Source organism: Neofelis nebulosa, chromosome 15, assembly GCF_028018385.1.
Source record: "Neofelis nebulosa isolate mNeoNeb1 chromosome 15, mNeoNeb1.pri, whole genome shotgun sequence".
NCBI lineage: Eukaryota > Metazoa > Chordata > Mammalia > Carnivora > Felidae > Neofelis > Neofelis nebulosa.
Genome location: NC_080796.1, coordinates 1,459,755 through 1,476,846, shown reverse-complemented (window position 1 = coordinate 1,476,846; position 17,092 = coordinate 1,459,755). Strand labels below are relative to the sequence as shown.

Sequence of the window (17,092 nt, the reverse complement as noted above, 5' to 3'; positions counted from 1 at the left end):
GAACGCCTACATTCAATTACCAGGATATTTTCACTTTCTGAACATTCAAAGACATCCACTCTATGATTCTAACTATAGGACACGTGGAAAGAGCAAGGCTATGGAGCTAAGGGTTGGCGTGAATGGAGGGAGAAACGGGCACGGCACAGAGGACTTTTAAGGCAGTGGAACTCTTTCACACGATACCACAAAGGTGGATTCACATCATTACACATTTGTTAAAACTCATAGAATGTATAACACCAAGGCTGAAAGTTAATGCAAATTAGAGACTTGGTCTCAAAACGAAGAGTTTGTGTCCATAGAAAATGCACCACTGTTGTCAGGGTGCCTGGGTGGCTCAGTTGGTTCAGCGTCCAACTCTGGATGTGAGCTCAGGTCATGATCTCACCGTTCATGGGATCAAGTCCTGCATCAGGCTCTGTGCTGACAGCACAGGATTCTTTCCCCCCTCTCCCTCTGCCCCTTGGCTGCTCACACGCATGCATGCTCTCTCGCTCAAAATTAAACCAAGGACCTGAAAGAAAAATCCTACTACAAACGGACCACTGTCGTGCAAGATGTTAACAACAGGGGAGGCTAGGCGTGTACGGGAGCATGGTATGGTATATGCACACTCTCTGTACTTCCTATTATATTTTGCTGTGAACTTAAAACTGATGAAAAAATCAGGCTTATTAAATGTATGAAACAACAAAAGCAACAAAATATGGTATCCATTGTAGCTACTCTTAGCATATACTTACTCACGATACAGTCATCTTGAACATTAAAATAGAGATCAAAGTAACACAATAGGGGTACTGTCTCCCATCTGGGAGTATATGAAAATACATAAACAAAACACAAAAATACAACAGTTATTTGTATTCGTAGGCAAGAAAACAATTGATGAATATGACCCAAAATCTTATACCTATAAACAGGGGCTCAGCACCATAGGAATAACACCTGGGTTTTCCATATAATTAAGAGATTTTCATTCTCATTTTAAATCAAAAATCATTATGTTGATCATACCTAAGCATCATAATGAAAGCTTAATCCCATAAAAAAAGATTATAATGACCTAATATGGCCCTCCCTAGGAATTTTTGTACAAATACCTACTTCATATGGATGATGAAACTGAAACCAGTACCATGGTAACCATCATATTACTTGCTAGTAAAATAAAATCTTAAGACAGCACCAAAAATTAAGTCAGGGCTATAATTCCTATGCAGAACAGGTTTCATCCAGCAGGCCAAAGATGGCTATCCTCAGAACATCCTTCTTGAATGACTGGCCCTTGGTGGTTCCCTGGGATCTTGGATTTAAGGAGGGTTCCCACCATTCCCTAGCTGTTGAAGAGTGGTTTCACTGTGCCTAAGTGCTGGTACAAGCTATGTCCTTAAGGCTGTACACTTGATTTCCTTGGTGGAAACCTGGAATTTTGGGACATGCGAAGGAGAAGATGCCTATGTGATTAGCATTTGATGAAAACCTCGGGCACTGAGTATCCATAAGCCTCGTACTGGCAGACAACATTTCACTTGTGCTGTCCTAATTTCATGCTGGAGGAATTTAGCACACCCTGCTAACTCCATAGAGAAAGGATTCCTGGAAGCCTGCGCTTGGTTTCCTCTGGCCTTCACCCCATGCACCATTGCTCGGTGCTGATTGGCCCTACTTACCTGTCCCCATACCAAGCCACACGCATGACTACAACTATATGCTGAGTCCTGTGCGCTCTTCTAGTGAATAATCAAATCTGGGTGTCATTGGGATGCCTCTAACACAACTGCAATATATGCAATTTTATTATTTGGGTTGATGTCTTACACGTGGTTACAGTCAGAAGGCCATGTCACAGAATACCTTTCCTGGAATCTCTTTTCTTGGTGTTGGCCTTGAAAATTCCTACATCCCTATAGATCCATTTGAAGAAAGGTTTAAAAGGAATAGATGAAATCATGATGTCAGAAATTGTGAAACAAGCAACAATCTTATTTTACTCCGAAAAGAAAAATAGAGAGAGAGAGAGAGAGAGAGCGAATCCTGGTGATTGCCCCTATGTTCAACCATATAAAAGTTCTCTGAAATATGAAAAATCAGTTAATTTTCTCCAACTAACTAAGACTTAGTTCATTTTTCTGGCAGATAGGAATCAAAGAAGTTCCAGGGATCATTCTACAACAATCAGAACTATCAGACAGAATATGAAAGCATACTACTGATTATAGTGTTTTTTTGTTTCTTTTCCTTATTTTCCTAGAACATTAAAAATATAGTTCACCTATTAAAGGCAGTTATTGGCAAAATAATCAAAAGTCACAAATACGGCATCCAAAATGTCAGATGAGTTATTCTGATGTCTCCCTATCTGACCCTCCTTCCAATTCTCTTATTTTGCCCTAATTGATTCTACCGTATGAAGTACCCCCATTTTATATGGCATTAATGTATATACATTTATCGCTGACTACAGATGCTTATGTTCATCCATGGTAGTTAGGACATATCTCTGCATCATCAGCTAGGTCAGTCCTTAATGTCTTGCCAACAGTGAGGATAACAGTAAGAGTGGGAACACTTGGGGATACGACTCTGACAAATTCTGGTACGAGAAGCTCACCTGATAGTGTTGCTGCATTTCAAATAGTCTGCTCTTCCCTTTAAAGAACTAGTGTATTTTACCACCTTCCAGTAGAAACACAATACACACTGGCTTACTTTCCTTCATTTACTCCCTGTAGTCTCGGCCATTCACATCATTCCCTCTTTGGCTCTTCTCTTCTTTCCTGAGGTTCCTTAGGCCTTCCAGTATCTTGAAAGGGAACTAGTCATTTAGCTCCTTTGTTGGCACTCTCAATTTAATCTGTTGCTGGCACCACATACGATATGCAACTTATCTCCTTTTCACATCTCTTTCTCTTTCCTATGCACTTAACAGGCCGTTTTCTTTACATATTAGAATATATCAGTATTCCTGTTTTAAATCAACATTCTGTCAAATGACCTTTGCATAAAATACAGTTCTTACCTTCTACTTGTCCCCTTAATATACTTTGCCCTTTCTGATCCACAGCTCCAGAGGAATGAGGAACATATTTGTTGGGCTTCTCAGACATACTCTGTTAAAAGTAGCATCGGTAATGAGTTGCGTGAAGACTTCATAAGCCTTTTCCAAGAAAATATCTGAATTTATGATTTTAATAACAATCAGACTTACAAATAAGAAAAACGTATTGAACACCAAAACCTTTAAATACCAAACCTCATATATGCTCTCTTGATTCAGCGTACCATTGAATCTTCATTTGGCTATTGACTCTCTAAACGGATCATGGAAGGCCAGAATAAGTACTTTCAAAGGCAGAAGCCTGACTTGTGTGCAGATTTCAAAAAGGTACTAACAAAACACCTTCCTTTGCATTCCTGACCAAAATAAAAGGACATTTGAAATAAGTTTTGAAACAAATTCTTTAAAAGTGTACTTGCTATAAATGAAAACTCCTTCTAATAAAATGGCAGACATTTGTTTCAGTGTCAATTCATACCTCACATGATCAGAAACTTTGGAGTATATCATGTTGAGTATCAACAAAACACTGTTGTAGCTGCTGCTTCGTTTAGGTAAACAAAGGCTTGACCTTTTTCTGGACGAAAGAAGGGTTGGATCGAATGGCAAAGTAGTAAGAAAAACTTTTCTTAAAATCATGGTGAACTAGTAGCAAAAAAAATGTAGATATAGGTATGGGACTCTTCAGAATGTGTAGTAAGCATTCAAACGGCAAGTATAAGAACATTTATGTCTCAGTCACCTGAAATGTGCCAAGCACTCATTTCACTATGCACCTTTTCTGTTTTACACACAACAATAATGATTGTGATGATGGAGTGGGTCTTCCCACTTCTTGGTCACTCTAAGTAAGACATTGGAGTAAAATGATGATCCGTGGTCCTCTCTGTCCAGAATGTCCCTCGCCACGGTCTACACGACTGGTCCTTCTCATCTTTCACTTGGCACCTTTTGCCACCCTCAGATCTTTTCTGACTACCAAAATTCCCACTCCCACTCTCATCGTCATCCTCACTGCAAATGCCCCCAATATTCTCTCAACTAACATTGTCCATTTCCTATCGATGAAGCCTTTATAGTCACTTATAATGGATTGCTGTCGACTTACTTTTCTGCTCCGACCACAACAACCTAAACCCTCCCCTTGTACACTCAGTAGCTAACTGCTTGGCACATACTCAGTATACAAGGACCAATTAATTAAGGTCAAAACATTTACACTAATCTCACTGAGTAGATCTCAAAAGTACCAAATCACTATACTGTTGACCCTTGAACAAAGCAAGGGTTACGGGCTCTGATGGCCATGCACTCGAAAATCCACAAATATCTTTTGAAACCTCAAAACCAAATCAAAAAAACCCAAAATTACTACTGAATTTCCTACTTCAAAAGCAATAACACTTAAAAATCAAAAAGTATATATGTATTGAAAACCAGAACATTAAAGCAGAAGGGCTTGTATATGCTCTCTAGGTCTCATCTACTTTTTCGGCCTCATTTGGCCATTGACTCCGTAAACTGAGCATGGAAAGTCAGGGTTAGGATAACGGAATGCTGAGCTTACCAACAATATACACAGTCGATTAATGCATGTTTTCCCTGTTATATGTATTACATACTGTATTCTTACACTATAAACTAAAGAAAAGGTTACTAAGAAAATCATAAAAAAGGGGTGCTGGGTGGCACTGTCGGTTCAGGGTCAGGCTCTTGACTTTGGCTCAGGTCATGACCTGAGTTCAATGCTGGCAGTGTGGAGCCTGATGAAGATTCTCTCTCTGCCCCCGCTTCCCTACTCACGTGCTCTGTCTTCTCTCTCTCTCACAAAACAAATAATTAAAGAAAAGAAAAACAAGACGAAAAAGAAAATCATAAGGAAGAGAAAATATGTTTACAGGATGGTACTGTATTTATTGAAAAAAACCTGTACGTATGTGGACTCCCACAGTGCAAACCCATCTTGTTCAAGGGTCAAATGTATACCTATATGACGTCTCCACTAAGAGTTTACTGGAACTTATTATAGCCCCAAATGAGAAAATCAAAAACGCATTCTAACTTTGCCATTCTTTTCTGGACACTAGGGCCATTTTATTGGCCTTCGAACACCTTCCCATTGAAAACAAGCATTCTTGGGGGGCTTGGGTGACTTAGTCGATTATGGATATGAGAAAGCCTGTCCAGACCACAGACCAAGGAGAGATCCAGAGGACCAGTTTCTACTTTGCAAAGCAGCCTTAGAGGCTAAAAAACAGGATTTTCAAGGTTGCCAGACTTTCTCTAGACCAGAGCTACCACCTCCCATGCCTGGTGGGGAGGGAGCCGCCCCTAGGCTTGGTAGCAATCTCAGGGCTACACTGGGAGAGAACACCTTGAGTTTGGTGGAAAGGGGAGGTATTGCCCTGCCCAAGGGAAAAAGACCGTGCAGGCACGAGCCAGAGGCCCTCTGTCCACTGGGCAGAGTGGCGCAACTCCACTACCAGGTCCGAGCAAAGCAGGATCCTACAGGGTTTTGAATCCCAGCTCAGTGCTCAGGTGGCGCAGGGGACTGTGCAGCAAGGCAAGCCGGCTCCCCAGGCTATTCCGCGAGGATAGCCTAAACAGTGAGTTTTGAGACACCTCGTGTGGGCAGGAGAGATTGGGGTGTCGCCATGTCTCTCCCCATGACCAACATCGTGGGGCTTCAGGGAATGGACAGTGAGCCTCCGTGGAGGCAGGCCCATTACACCGAACCCTGGCTCTCTGTGCCTCGTAACTGCTTCTCTGTAGGAGTGAGACTGACACTGATGGGACCACACAGCCCCTCCTCTGGACCAGCACAGCCACCAGTCCCAGGCACCAATAGACAACTCTCCTCCGGGTTTCTATCTTTGTTTGTTTGTTTGTTTGTTTGTTTGTTTTCATTTGAGTTATTATTTAGTCTTTCCTTTTCTTTTTTAATGTTTATTTCTTCATTTTGAGAGAGTGAGTGAGTGATCAAGCAGAAGAGATGCAGAGAGAGGGAGAGAGAGAATCCGAGCAGGATCCATGCTCTCACTGCAGAACCTGATGGGGGTTTTGAACCCACCAACAGCGACAACATGACGTGAAGCAAATTCAAGAGTCGGACGCTTCAGCTACTGAGCCACCCAGGCGCCCATCTTTTCTTTCCTTTGCTTTCCCTTTCTTCTAAAAGAGCACCTTTTTTCTCTTTCTACTCTGCTCTTACCTCTTCTCCCTTTGGAAACAGCCTAGGAGTCTCGAGTTTACATGGGTCAAAACCAATTATATATCTACATATATCTATATATCTTAATATATACCTATATATCTATATTTAGATGTATATAGATATATCTATAGATAGATAGATAGATAGATAGATAGATATAGATAGATATATTTTTTTAGTTTGTTCCTCTATTCTGGTTGTTTGTTTGATTGCGCATTTTCTCTATACTTTTCTAGATCTCCTTCTTCATTTTCCTCCCTCTCTTTCTGGATTAAGCCCTATAGCTCCTTTGAGTCACTGCTTGGTCTTTTTTTCCATTCCAGTCAGTTCTCTTTTTGTTTGGGCTAAGGATTCTTCACCACCTTCTTCTCCTTGTTTCCAGGATTACTTCAACAAACAAATCAAAGCCCATCAGGTGGAAGGCCCAAACCGCCACTCCAAGTAGCGAGAACAGCAGCCAAAGACGCACCGAAAGAGTGCACACAACACACTCCAAAACACATTTGTTCAACTGCCAGGCCCTGGACAGTATAGGAGCTCTTTTTAATATAGTAGTACTCGCAGGTGTGGGACAGAGAACAAGCTATTCAAACACATAAAGGGCAGGAATCTAGCCAAAACGACGAAATCGAAGAATTCTGCTCAAAAAAAATTCCGGGAAGAAAGGACAGCCAGAAAAGTGCTCAAAAGAGACAGAAACAATATATGTGAGCACATTTTAGGAATGACACTCATAAGATGCATAGTTGCGCTTGAAACCACGCATAGAAGACAGCAGACAATCTACTGCTTCAGAGATCAAGGACCTAAGGAATCGTCACGATGAACGCTGAACATGAAATGGTGTAAAGGAGATACAAAGTAAACTAGATGCAGTGACAGCAAGGACGGGAGAAGCAGCAGACAGAATCGGTGAAACAGAAGATACAATTGTGGACAAAGATGAAGCAGGGAAAGGAAAGGAAGGAAATGACTAGATCACGAGGCAGGTACTAGAGACCTACGTGATTCAGTGAGATGAAATATTAGCCACATCCTAGGAGTCCCAGAAGAAGAAGAGTGAGAGAAAGGGGCAGAAGGTTTTTTTGGAACAACTTATAGCTGAGAGCTTCCCTCATCTGGGGAAGGAAATGGGCATCCAAGTCCTGGCGGCACAGAGAATTCCTTTCCAAATCAACAAACCCAGGTCAACACCACGACATGACATAGCAAAATTGGAAAAATACAAAGATCAAGAGAGAATTCTGAAAGCAGCTAGGGACAAACGGGGCTTAATCTGCAAGGGAAGACACATAAGGGTAGCAGCAGACCTGTCCAATGAAACTTGGCAGGGCAGAAGGGAGGGGTAGCAAATGGTCAGTGTGCTGAATGGGAACATATGTGGCGAAGAATCCCTTCCCCAGCAAGGCTGTCATTTAGAATAGAAGGAGAGAGAAAGGCTTCCCCAGACAAACAACACCTCATGGAGTTCATGACCACTAAACCAGCCCTGCAGGAGATCCTAAGGGGAGAGTCTGTGAGTGGAAAGCAGCAGAGACTACAAAGGACCAGAGGCCTCACCAAAAGCATGAAACCTTCAGATAACACAATGGCACTAAATCCATATCTTTAACTAATCACTCTGAATGTCAATGGACTCAATGCCCCAATCAAAAGACACAGGGAATCAGAATGGACAAAACACAAAACAAAACAAAACAAAACAACAAGATCCATCTGTATGTTGTCAGCAAGACACTGATGTTAGACCCCAGGACACCTCCAGATTCAAAGTGAAGCTATGGGGAACCACCTATCATGTTACCAGAAGTCAAAAGAAACCTGGAGTCGCCACACTTCCACCAGAAAGACTAGATTTTAAACCAGAGACTGTAGTAACAGATTCAGAAGGGCAGTGGATCATAGTTAAGGGGTCTATCCATCAAGAGGAGCTAACAATTGCAAATGTTTATGGCCCCAAAGTGAAACGCCCACACATATGAATCGATTAATCACAAACATGATTAAATGTATACATACAAATACCATGATTGTAGACGACTTTAAGACTCCATTCATGGCAATAGGTGGATCACCAAGGCAGAAAATCAGTAAGGAAACACATATCCAATGTGTCATTGGACCAGATGTATTCAGATATACATAGATATATATTGGCCTAATATATGCATTTATATACATGGATATCAACACCGATACATTAAGATCTTTTCATCCAACAGCAGTAGAATGCACATTCTTCTTACGTGCACATAGAACATTCTCCAATATAGATCACATCCTGGGTCACAAAACAGCCCTCCACAAATATAAAAGGACTGAGATCATACCATGCATATTTTCTGATCACAAGGCTCAGACACTTGCAATCAACCGCAAGAACAAAAACTGGAAAGCCTCAAAATGCTTGGAGATTACAGAACTTCCTACTCAATAAAGAATGGTTCCACCAGGCGATTAAGGAAGAAATTAAAAACCATATGGAAGCAAATGAAAATGAAAACACGCAATCCAAACTCTTTAGGATGCAGCAAAGGCAGTCCTTAGAGGAAAATACATTGCAATCCAGGCCTATCTCCAGAAGCAATGATGGTCCCAATACAGAAACTAACTTCACTCCTAAACGAACTAGAAACACAGCAGCAAAGAAAGCCCTACGTCAGCAGAAGAAGGGAAACAAAACAGAGTAGAGCAGAAATAAATCCTATAGAATCCAAAAACAAGGTTGCACACATGAATCAATATAAGAGATGTGTTTTTTTTAAATAAACAAAATTGATAACCCCTTAGCCACACTTCTCAAAAAGAAGAAAGAGAGGCCCAAACAGATAAAATCACAAATAGAAGATGAGAAATCACAACCAACACCACAGAAATACAACAAGGATCCGAGGATACTATTAAAAAGTATATGCCAACAACCTGGACAACCTGGAAGACATGGACAAATTCCTAGACACCCACACACTACCAAAAGCCAAACGGGAAGAAATAGAAAACGTGAACAGACCCATAACCCTTGAAGACATTCAATCAGTTATTACAAACCTCCCAACAAATAAGAGTCCTGGGCAGGATGGCATCCCAGGGGAATTCTCCCAGACCTTTAAAGCAGAGTTAATCCTTCTTATTCTCAAGCTGTTCTAAAAAATAGAAATGGAAGGAAAGCTTCTGGACCCCTTCTATGAAACCAGCATTACGTTGATTTCCAAAGCAGACAGAGACCCCACTAAAAAGCAGAATGACAGGCCAATGTCCCTGATGAACATGGATGCAAACCTTCTCAACAAGATACTAACAAATGTAATGCAACGGTATATTAAGAGTATGATTCGCCCGGATCAAGTGCGATTCATTCCTGGGCAGCAGGGCTGGTTCAATATTCACAAATCAATCAACATGACACGTCCCATGAAGAGAAGAAAGGATAAGAACCATATGATCCTGTCAATAGATGCAGGGAACGCATTTGACAAAATACAGTACCCTTTCTTAATACAACCCTCAAGAAAATCAGATAGAAGGAATAGACATTCAAACCCTAAAAGCCACATATGAATGGCCCACAGCTAAAGCCTCCTCCATGGAGAAACACTGAGAGCTTTTCCCCTGAGATCAGGAACATGAAAAGATTTCTACTCTCACCACTGTTGCTTAACATAATGTTGGAAGTCCTAGACTCAGACATCACACAACAAAATGAAATAAAAGGCATCCAAGTTGGCAAAGAAGAGGTCAAACATTCACAGTTGGCAGATGACACGATATTCTATGTGGACATCCTGAAAGCCTCCCCCCAAAACTGCTAGAATGGACACATGCATTCAGCAAAGCTACAGGATAAAAATCAATGCACCCAAATCAGTTGCATGTCTATACACCAGTCATGAAGCATTAGAAAGAGATATCAAGGAATCGATCCCATTTACCACTGCACCAAACCATAAAATATCTAGCATTAAACCTAACCAAAGAGGTAAAAGATCTGTATGCTGAAAACTATAGACAACTTATGAAAGAAACTGAAGAACACACAAAGAACCTGGAAAATATCCCATGCTCATGGGTTGCAAGAACAAACATTTTTAAAATGTCAATACTACTCAAAGCAATCTGTACATTCAATGCAATCCCAATCAAAATAACAGCAGCATTCTTCACAGAACTAGAACAAACAATCCTAAACTTTGGAGAGAACCACAAAAGACCGAGAACAACCAAAGTAAGGTTGAAAAAGAAAACCAGAGTGGGGGAGGCATCACAATCCCGGACTTTAGCCTGTACTACAAAGCTGGACTCCTCAAACGCACCATATTAGCTCCAAACAAGCACAGAGGCCAATGGAATAGAATAGAGAACCCAGAAATGGGCCCACAGATGTGTGGCCAACTAAGCTCCAACAAAGCAGGAAAGAGGAACCAATGCAAAAAAGACAGTCTCTTTAGCTAATGGTACTGGGAGAACTGGACAGCAACATGCACAAGAGTGAACCTGGACCACTTTCTTACACCTTACACAAACATAAACTCCAATGCATGAAAAAGCTAACTGTGAGACAGGAAACCATCAAAATCCTAGAGGAGAAAACAGGCAACCACCTCTCTGACCTTGGCTGCAGCAATTACTTACTTGACATGTCTGCAAAGGCAAGGGAAATAAAAGCAAAAGTGAACTTTTGGGACCTCATCAAGATACAAAGCTGCCACAGAGCAAAGGCAACAATCAACAACTTTAAAGGCAACCGACGGAATGGGAGAAGATATGTATTTGCAAATGGCATATCACATAAAGCGTTAGTATAAAAAAGTCTACAAAGAACTTGCCAAACTCAACACCCGAAAACCAAGTAAGCAAAGAAAGGGGCAGAGGACGTGAACAGACACTTTTCCAAAGGAGACATCCAGATGGCCAACGGACACATGCAAAGATGCTCAACATCACGCATCATCCAGGAAATACAAATCAAACCCCACTGGGATAACACCTCAATCAGTCAGAGTGTGGTGGTGAAATTCACAACTCTGGAAATAACAGATGTTGGCGACGATGTGGCGAAATGGGAACCCTCTTGCACTGTTGGTAGCAATGCAAATGGGTGCAGCCACTGTGGAAAACAGTGTGGAGGTTCCTCAAAAAATTAAAAATAGAATTACCCTACAACCCAGCAATAGCACTATTAGGCATTTATCCAAAGGATACAGGAGTGCTGATTTGTAGGCGCACATGTACCCCAGAGTTGATAGCATTTCTATCAACAATCGCCAAATTATGGAAAGAGCCCAAATGTCCATCAACTGATGAATGGCTAAAGAAGAAGTGGTGGTCTATCTACAATGGAATAATACGACCTGGCCATGAGAAAGAATGGAATCTTGCCATTTGCAACACTGTGGAAGCAACTGGAAGGTATAATGCTAAATGAAATAAGTCGGTCAAGAGAAAGATATTGTATGTTTTCACTCATATGTGGAATTTGAAAACTTCACACAAGACCATAGGGGAAGGGAAAGAAAAACAATGGTTACAAATACCTAGAGGGAGGCAAACCATATGACGCCCTTAAAAGACAGAGAACAAGCTGAGGGTTGATGGGGGTGGGGAGTTAAGGGGGTGGAAAAAAGGGATGGTGGGCATTGAGGAGGGCACATGTTGGAATGAGCCCTGGGGTTATCTGGAAGTGATGAATTCGAGGAATCTACTCCCGAAGCCAAGACTACACTGTACACACTATGTATTCCCTAACTGGACACTAAATTGTAAAATAATAAAAATAAAGAATAAATAAAAAATAATAATGAATACAGGGGAGGGGCGCCTGGGTGGCTCAGTCAGTTAAGTCTCCGACTTTGGCTCACGTCATGAGCTCTTGGTTCATGAGTTCGAGCTCCGCATCAGTCTCTCTGCTGTCAGCACAGAGCCTGCTTTGGACCCTCTGTACCCTCTCCCTACCCCTCCCCTTCTCCCTCACTTTCTCTGTCTCAAAAATAAACAAACACTAAAAATATTGCTAAGGAGTAAAAATAATATAATCACAAAAGCAGGGGAAAAAACATGAGATTCAAGATTCCAACTCCATATTCCAACAGTAGTTTTAAGGATGTAAAATATGCTTTTACTAATATACACAAATAGTCATTTCTGTAATGAATGGCATTAAGAGTCATAAAATGTTTTAACTGTGAAACACTAATTCAGGATTTTATAAGAATACTACTTTTTAAAAATTAATCTTGGGACGCCTGGGTGGCTCAGTCAGTTGAACATCCAACTCTTAGTTTCAGCTCAAGTCATGATCCCAAGGCCGTGGGATCAAGCCCTGCGTCAGGTCCACAGGAAGCATGGAGTCAGCTTGCGATTCATATGCTCCCTCACTCTCTATCAAGAATCAACATTTTAAAAAATAGTAAAATGAATAAAAAAGTTAATCTTAAGGGACAAGACTTAAAGTATAGAAGAGAAATACAGGATTACAGAATTTTGAGCATTTTCCAGGACTACCACGATTTCTAAGAAAAATATAAAAACCGATTTTAAACTTCATATACTTTTATTATTCCACTGGGAACAGCATATGAAGAACTCTAATTTCCTGTCTACACCATATAGGAAGGTGGTTAAGGACCCAAGAAGGAATCTAGCATTAAGCAACTAATACATTTATGATCATCCAATTTGAAGATTTTAAAGTCTTCCAATACATGTTTGATTATCAAGGAAGACTGAACATTCCCAGGAGGAAAGAAGATAGGGACCAAAAAAAAATCAACTCAGCAGTCTTTCTCAGTTTTAGACATGAAAGAATTTACATGCTAAATTGAACAACTATGAGTACTAAAGTTTCCCCTGAATAATATAAAATGTATCTTGGGGTGCCTGGGGGACTCATTCGGCTAAGCATCCGACTTCGGCTCAGGTCACGATCTCATGGTTCCTGAGCTCGAGCCCCGCGTGTCAGGCTCTGTGCTGACAGCTCAGAGCCTGAAGCCTGCTTCAGATTCTATGTCTCCCTCTCTCTCTGCTCTTCCCCCGCTCATGCTCCATCTCTCTCAAAAATAAATAAATATTGTTTTAAAAATGTATCTATAGTTGGAACTCTTCAAAAAAGTAAAAATCACCTCCTACAATGAATTTTGCATACCCCTTTGGCAACCTTTCCTGCCTTATGATTCTGTCATGACAGAGCTCATATTAGACAGAAATCTATACATGTTGAGTTCATTCATTTGGTATGTGTGTATGTGTCTATTCTATGCAAATACTATTAAAAAAAAGAGTGGCACCTGGGTGGCTCAGCTGGTTAAGCGTCCAACTTGATTTTGGGTTTGACACTAGCGGCACAGAGCCTGCTTAGGATTCTCTCTCTCTCTCTCTCTCTCTCTCTCTCTACCTCTGTCTTACTCTCTCTCTCTCAAAATACATAAACAGTTGAAAACTTAAAATTAAAAAAAGATAAATCAGAATGCAGAAAACATATTTCATATATTTTTTTCTTTCAGAGTGTGGCAGATTAAGTGGCACCTGGGTGGCTCAGGCAGTTAAGCATCTTGATTTGGGCTCAGGTCGTCATCTCCCAAACCGGTTTGTGAGTCTGAGCTATGCGTCGAGCTCTGTGCTGACAATGAAGAGCCTGTTTGGGATTCTCTACGTCTCTCCCCTCTCTACCTGTCCCTACCCTGCTTGCTCTCTCTCTCAAAATAAATAGCTAAAAAACAAAAAAACAAATTCAGTGTTGCAGCTTCAAATTTAGTTTTTCATTTTACAGATAAAGAACCTTATTGACCTCACCAGAAATTTTATTTAATGAAAAGAATAAATGTTTATTTCCTCTCTTTCTCTCAAAAACACCTAAAATATACCAAGATTTTACCACACGCTAAGTTAACTTAGAAACCCCAAGAAAGACAATAGCCAAAAAGTGAAAATTCGCAATCAACCTGGTATGGACTAAAACAGATTTCACTCTGCATTCCTTAGAAACACAGGTTTTGCTAAACTAAATCTAGGATATCACCTTTATTAAACTGAAAGGCAAGGGCAAAAATTTCTTTCGGTTCTTCACAGAAATCAGGTGTAAGTCATTCGGAAAAGTCTAAGCATTATTTTGGTTGTTACCTGGCTTTTTTTCCCTTAATTTGCACTTAAAATATTTCCTCCCACATTTTATAATTTAAAGAGCATCTGCTCTGCCTTAATGCCACTATTGCTGCTGTGATTTTATGATCCTTTCTCTCAACTCTTCATACTTTAAGTTCATCTCGCCCTTCTAAAATGAATTCTTCCCCTTCACCCCCCTCCTCATCTCATATGCATTGAGCTATTCTTTCCAGCTGCCTTCTCCTTCTTTGCTTCCATAAAGGCATACCCGAGAATTGTCTACTCCCACCAAACTTTCTAAATGTCAATCCTGTACCTTCCTCTCTGTTGTCATTACACTGATTTCTATTATGATCTTGAGGACTTCCGTTTCTTCCTAAGATCCTTTTCATCATTATAAGGAGCAAGAGGATGGTATGGGGTGGGGGCAGTATAAAACGAAACAACTTACCTTTGCAAGACCAAGGACAGCTAACGTCTTGAGAGAAGGTTTCAGAAGAGATTTAGATGATGGTAAAACAGGAACAGGATCGCCATAAACTCTGACTGGTGGTTTGGAAAGAGTTTCAGCCATATTTTTATTTTCAGAATCAGGATTGTTGTCCTCAGATAAGGTTCCATCTTTTGGTTTCATAGTACCACGTTTTGGTCTCACTTAGTAGAAAACAAAGTAAAGAGGACATGAAAATATCTGTAACTTCAAATTAGTGAATAACACAAGAATGGACAAGAATTAGTGAATAATACAAGTCTTCCAATAGCTTACTGTTTTTAATGAATTGCCAAGAGGAATGCAGGAGCTTTGCTATGCGTGATTTCAGGACATTCTAGAAAAGAATTAATAGCTTTAAGGATTACAAGAATCCAATTCAATAAAATCATTGTAATATTCACCATTACCAAATGAGCACCATTACACAAGGAACACAGGCTTTGGAATCATTCAAATGTAGATTCACATCTCAGTTATGCCGTTAACTATTTATTACCAGTCTCCATTTCCTTATGTGGTGAGGATTAAAAGAGATCTCATAAGTAGTCCCAAATGTTACTCGCCGTACCTATAACTGATTAATATTGGGTAAATACTTTACCAAAGTAACCTCAGATAAACAATGAACCCTAGGTAATTGAAAGCATGTTGAAAAAACTAACACTAAGAAATTTAAATATGTTATCTTGTGAAGTGTTTGCATGATTTAGACTAGCATGAACTATCTCTTGTAAGAGAAAATATACAAACGTACTCTTCAGTAGTATCTTATGTTGGTAAGTTGGAATTGCAAACAGTTTAAGTGGCTTCTGTTTCTCAAAACACTAAAGACAAATATGACTATTTAAATGTAGTTCCTTCTGGGACGCCTGGGTGGCTCACTCAGTTAAGTGACCAACTTTTCTTTTATTTATTTATTTATTTATTTATTTATTTATTTATTTATTTTTTATTTTTTTTAAATGTTTTTATTTATTTTTGAGACAGAGAGAGACAAAGCATGAACGGGGGAGGGGCAGAGAGAGAGGGAGACACAGGCTCCCTCAGAAGCAGGCTCCAGGCCCTGAGCCATCAGCCCAGAGCCCGACGCGGGGCTCGAACTCACGGACCGTGAGATCGTGACCTGAGCTGAAGTCGGACGCTTAACCGACTGAGCCACCCAGGCGCCCCAGTGACCAACTTTTCATGTCAGCTCAGGTCATGAACTCAAGGTTAGTGGGGTTCAACCCACACATCGGGCTCTGTGCTGACAGCGTGGAACCTGCTTGAAATTCCCTCCTTTCCTCTCTGTCTGCCCCTCCCTACTAGCACTTGCTCATTCTCTCTCTCTCTCCCTCCCTTTCCAAGAGAAATACAAACACTATAAAAACATTTAGCTCAGCTCCTTCCAAGAAAGAGAAAAAAGAATAATAAACCTTGTGGGGCAATGAGTCATGGATGAAAACCACACACAGACAGTAGAATTCCATAACCAATATGTTGACAATGGAGTTGACAGAAAGTGATGTACTAAAAGAACAGACACTACAGAAATGTTTTCTGCAAGGAAATATTAGGGTAGGGGTAAACCATTAAAAAAGAGCATGGTGGTGGGAACACATAGCTGGCTCAGCCAGTTCAGCGTCCAACTTCAGCTCATGAGTCATGATCTCACGGTTTGTGGGTTTGAGCCCCACATTGAGCTCTGTGTTGACAGCTCCGAGCCTGGAGCCTGCTTTGGATTCTGTGTCTCCCTCTGTCTCTGACCCTACCCCGCTTGCACTCTGTCTCTCTCGCGCACTCCATAATAAATAAACTTAAAAACATCAAAAATATCTTTAAAAGCATGGGGGGAGAAGAGGAAAAAAGGAAAAAAAAATGAGACATGACCAATCAATGCAGCATGAGCTTAAGACAAGGAAGAAAAGCAGAAATGTAAGCAAAATGAGATAAGTGGAAACAACATACATTTTTCAACAGGTACATAAGTAGGATGGGAATATAGTATGAACAATAGTCTCTTTTAAACCTTTGAAAGATTATATATATATATATATATATATATATATTTATATATATATTTATATATATATCCTATATGTAAAACAGAGGCTTTGATTCACAGTATATCCCTAATAATACTGACTCTTATCACACTACAGTTATCTGGTTATAAGTACTGTAATAAAGAATTTAATTTTTTTCAGTATAAAATAAATTGTTCAATTACTGGCATCTTTCGCTTCTG

At 40.4% G+C, this 17,092-nt stretch overlaps 1 protein-coding gene across 1 annotated transcript in view; it reads right to left on the bottom strand.

Annotated features, from left to right (window-relative positions):
- LOC131495870 (ankyrin repeat domain-containing protein 26-like) overlaps positions 1–17,092 on the bottom strand; it is a 181,545-nt gene that overhangs the window by 100,290 nt on the left and 64,163 nt on the right. Inside the window, exons 10-11 of the mRNA XM_058701044.1 lie at positions 15,139–15,199; positions 14,824–15,026 (exon numbers count right to left, since the gene is read on the bottom strand). Coding sequence (XP_058557027.1) covers positions 14,824–15,026; positions 15,139–15,199 — 264 coding nt within the window. The remainder of the gene's footprint in view (positions 1–14,823; positions 15,027–15,138; positions 15,200–17,092) is intronic.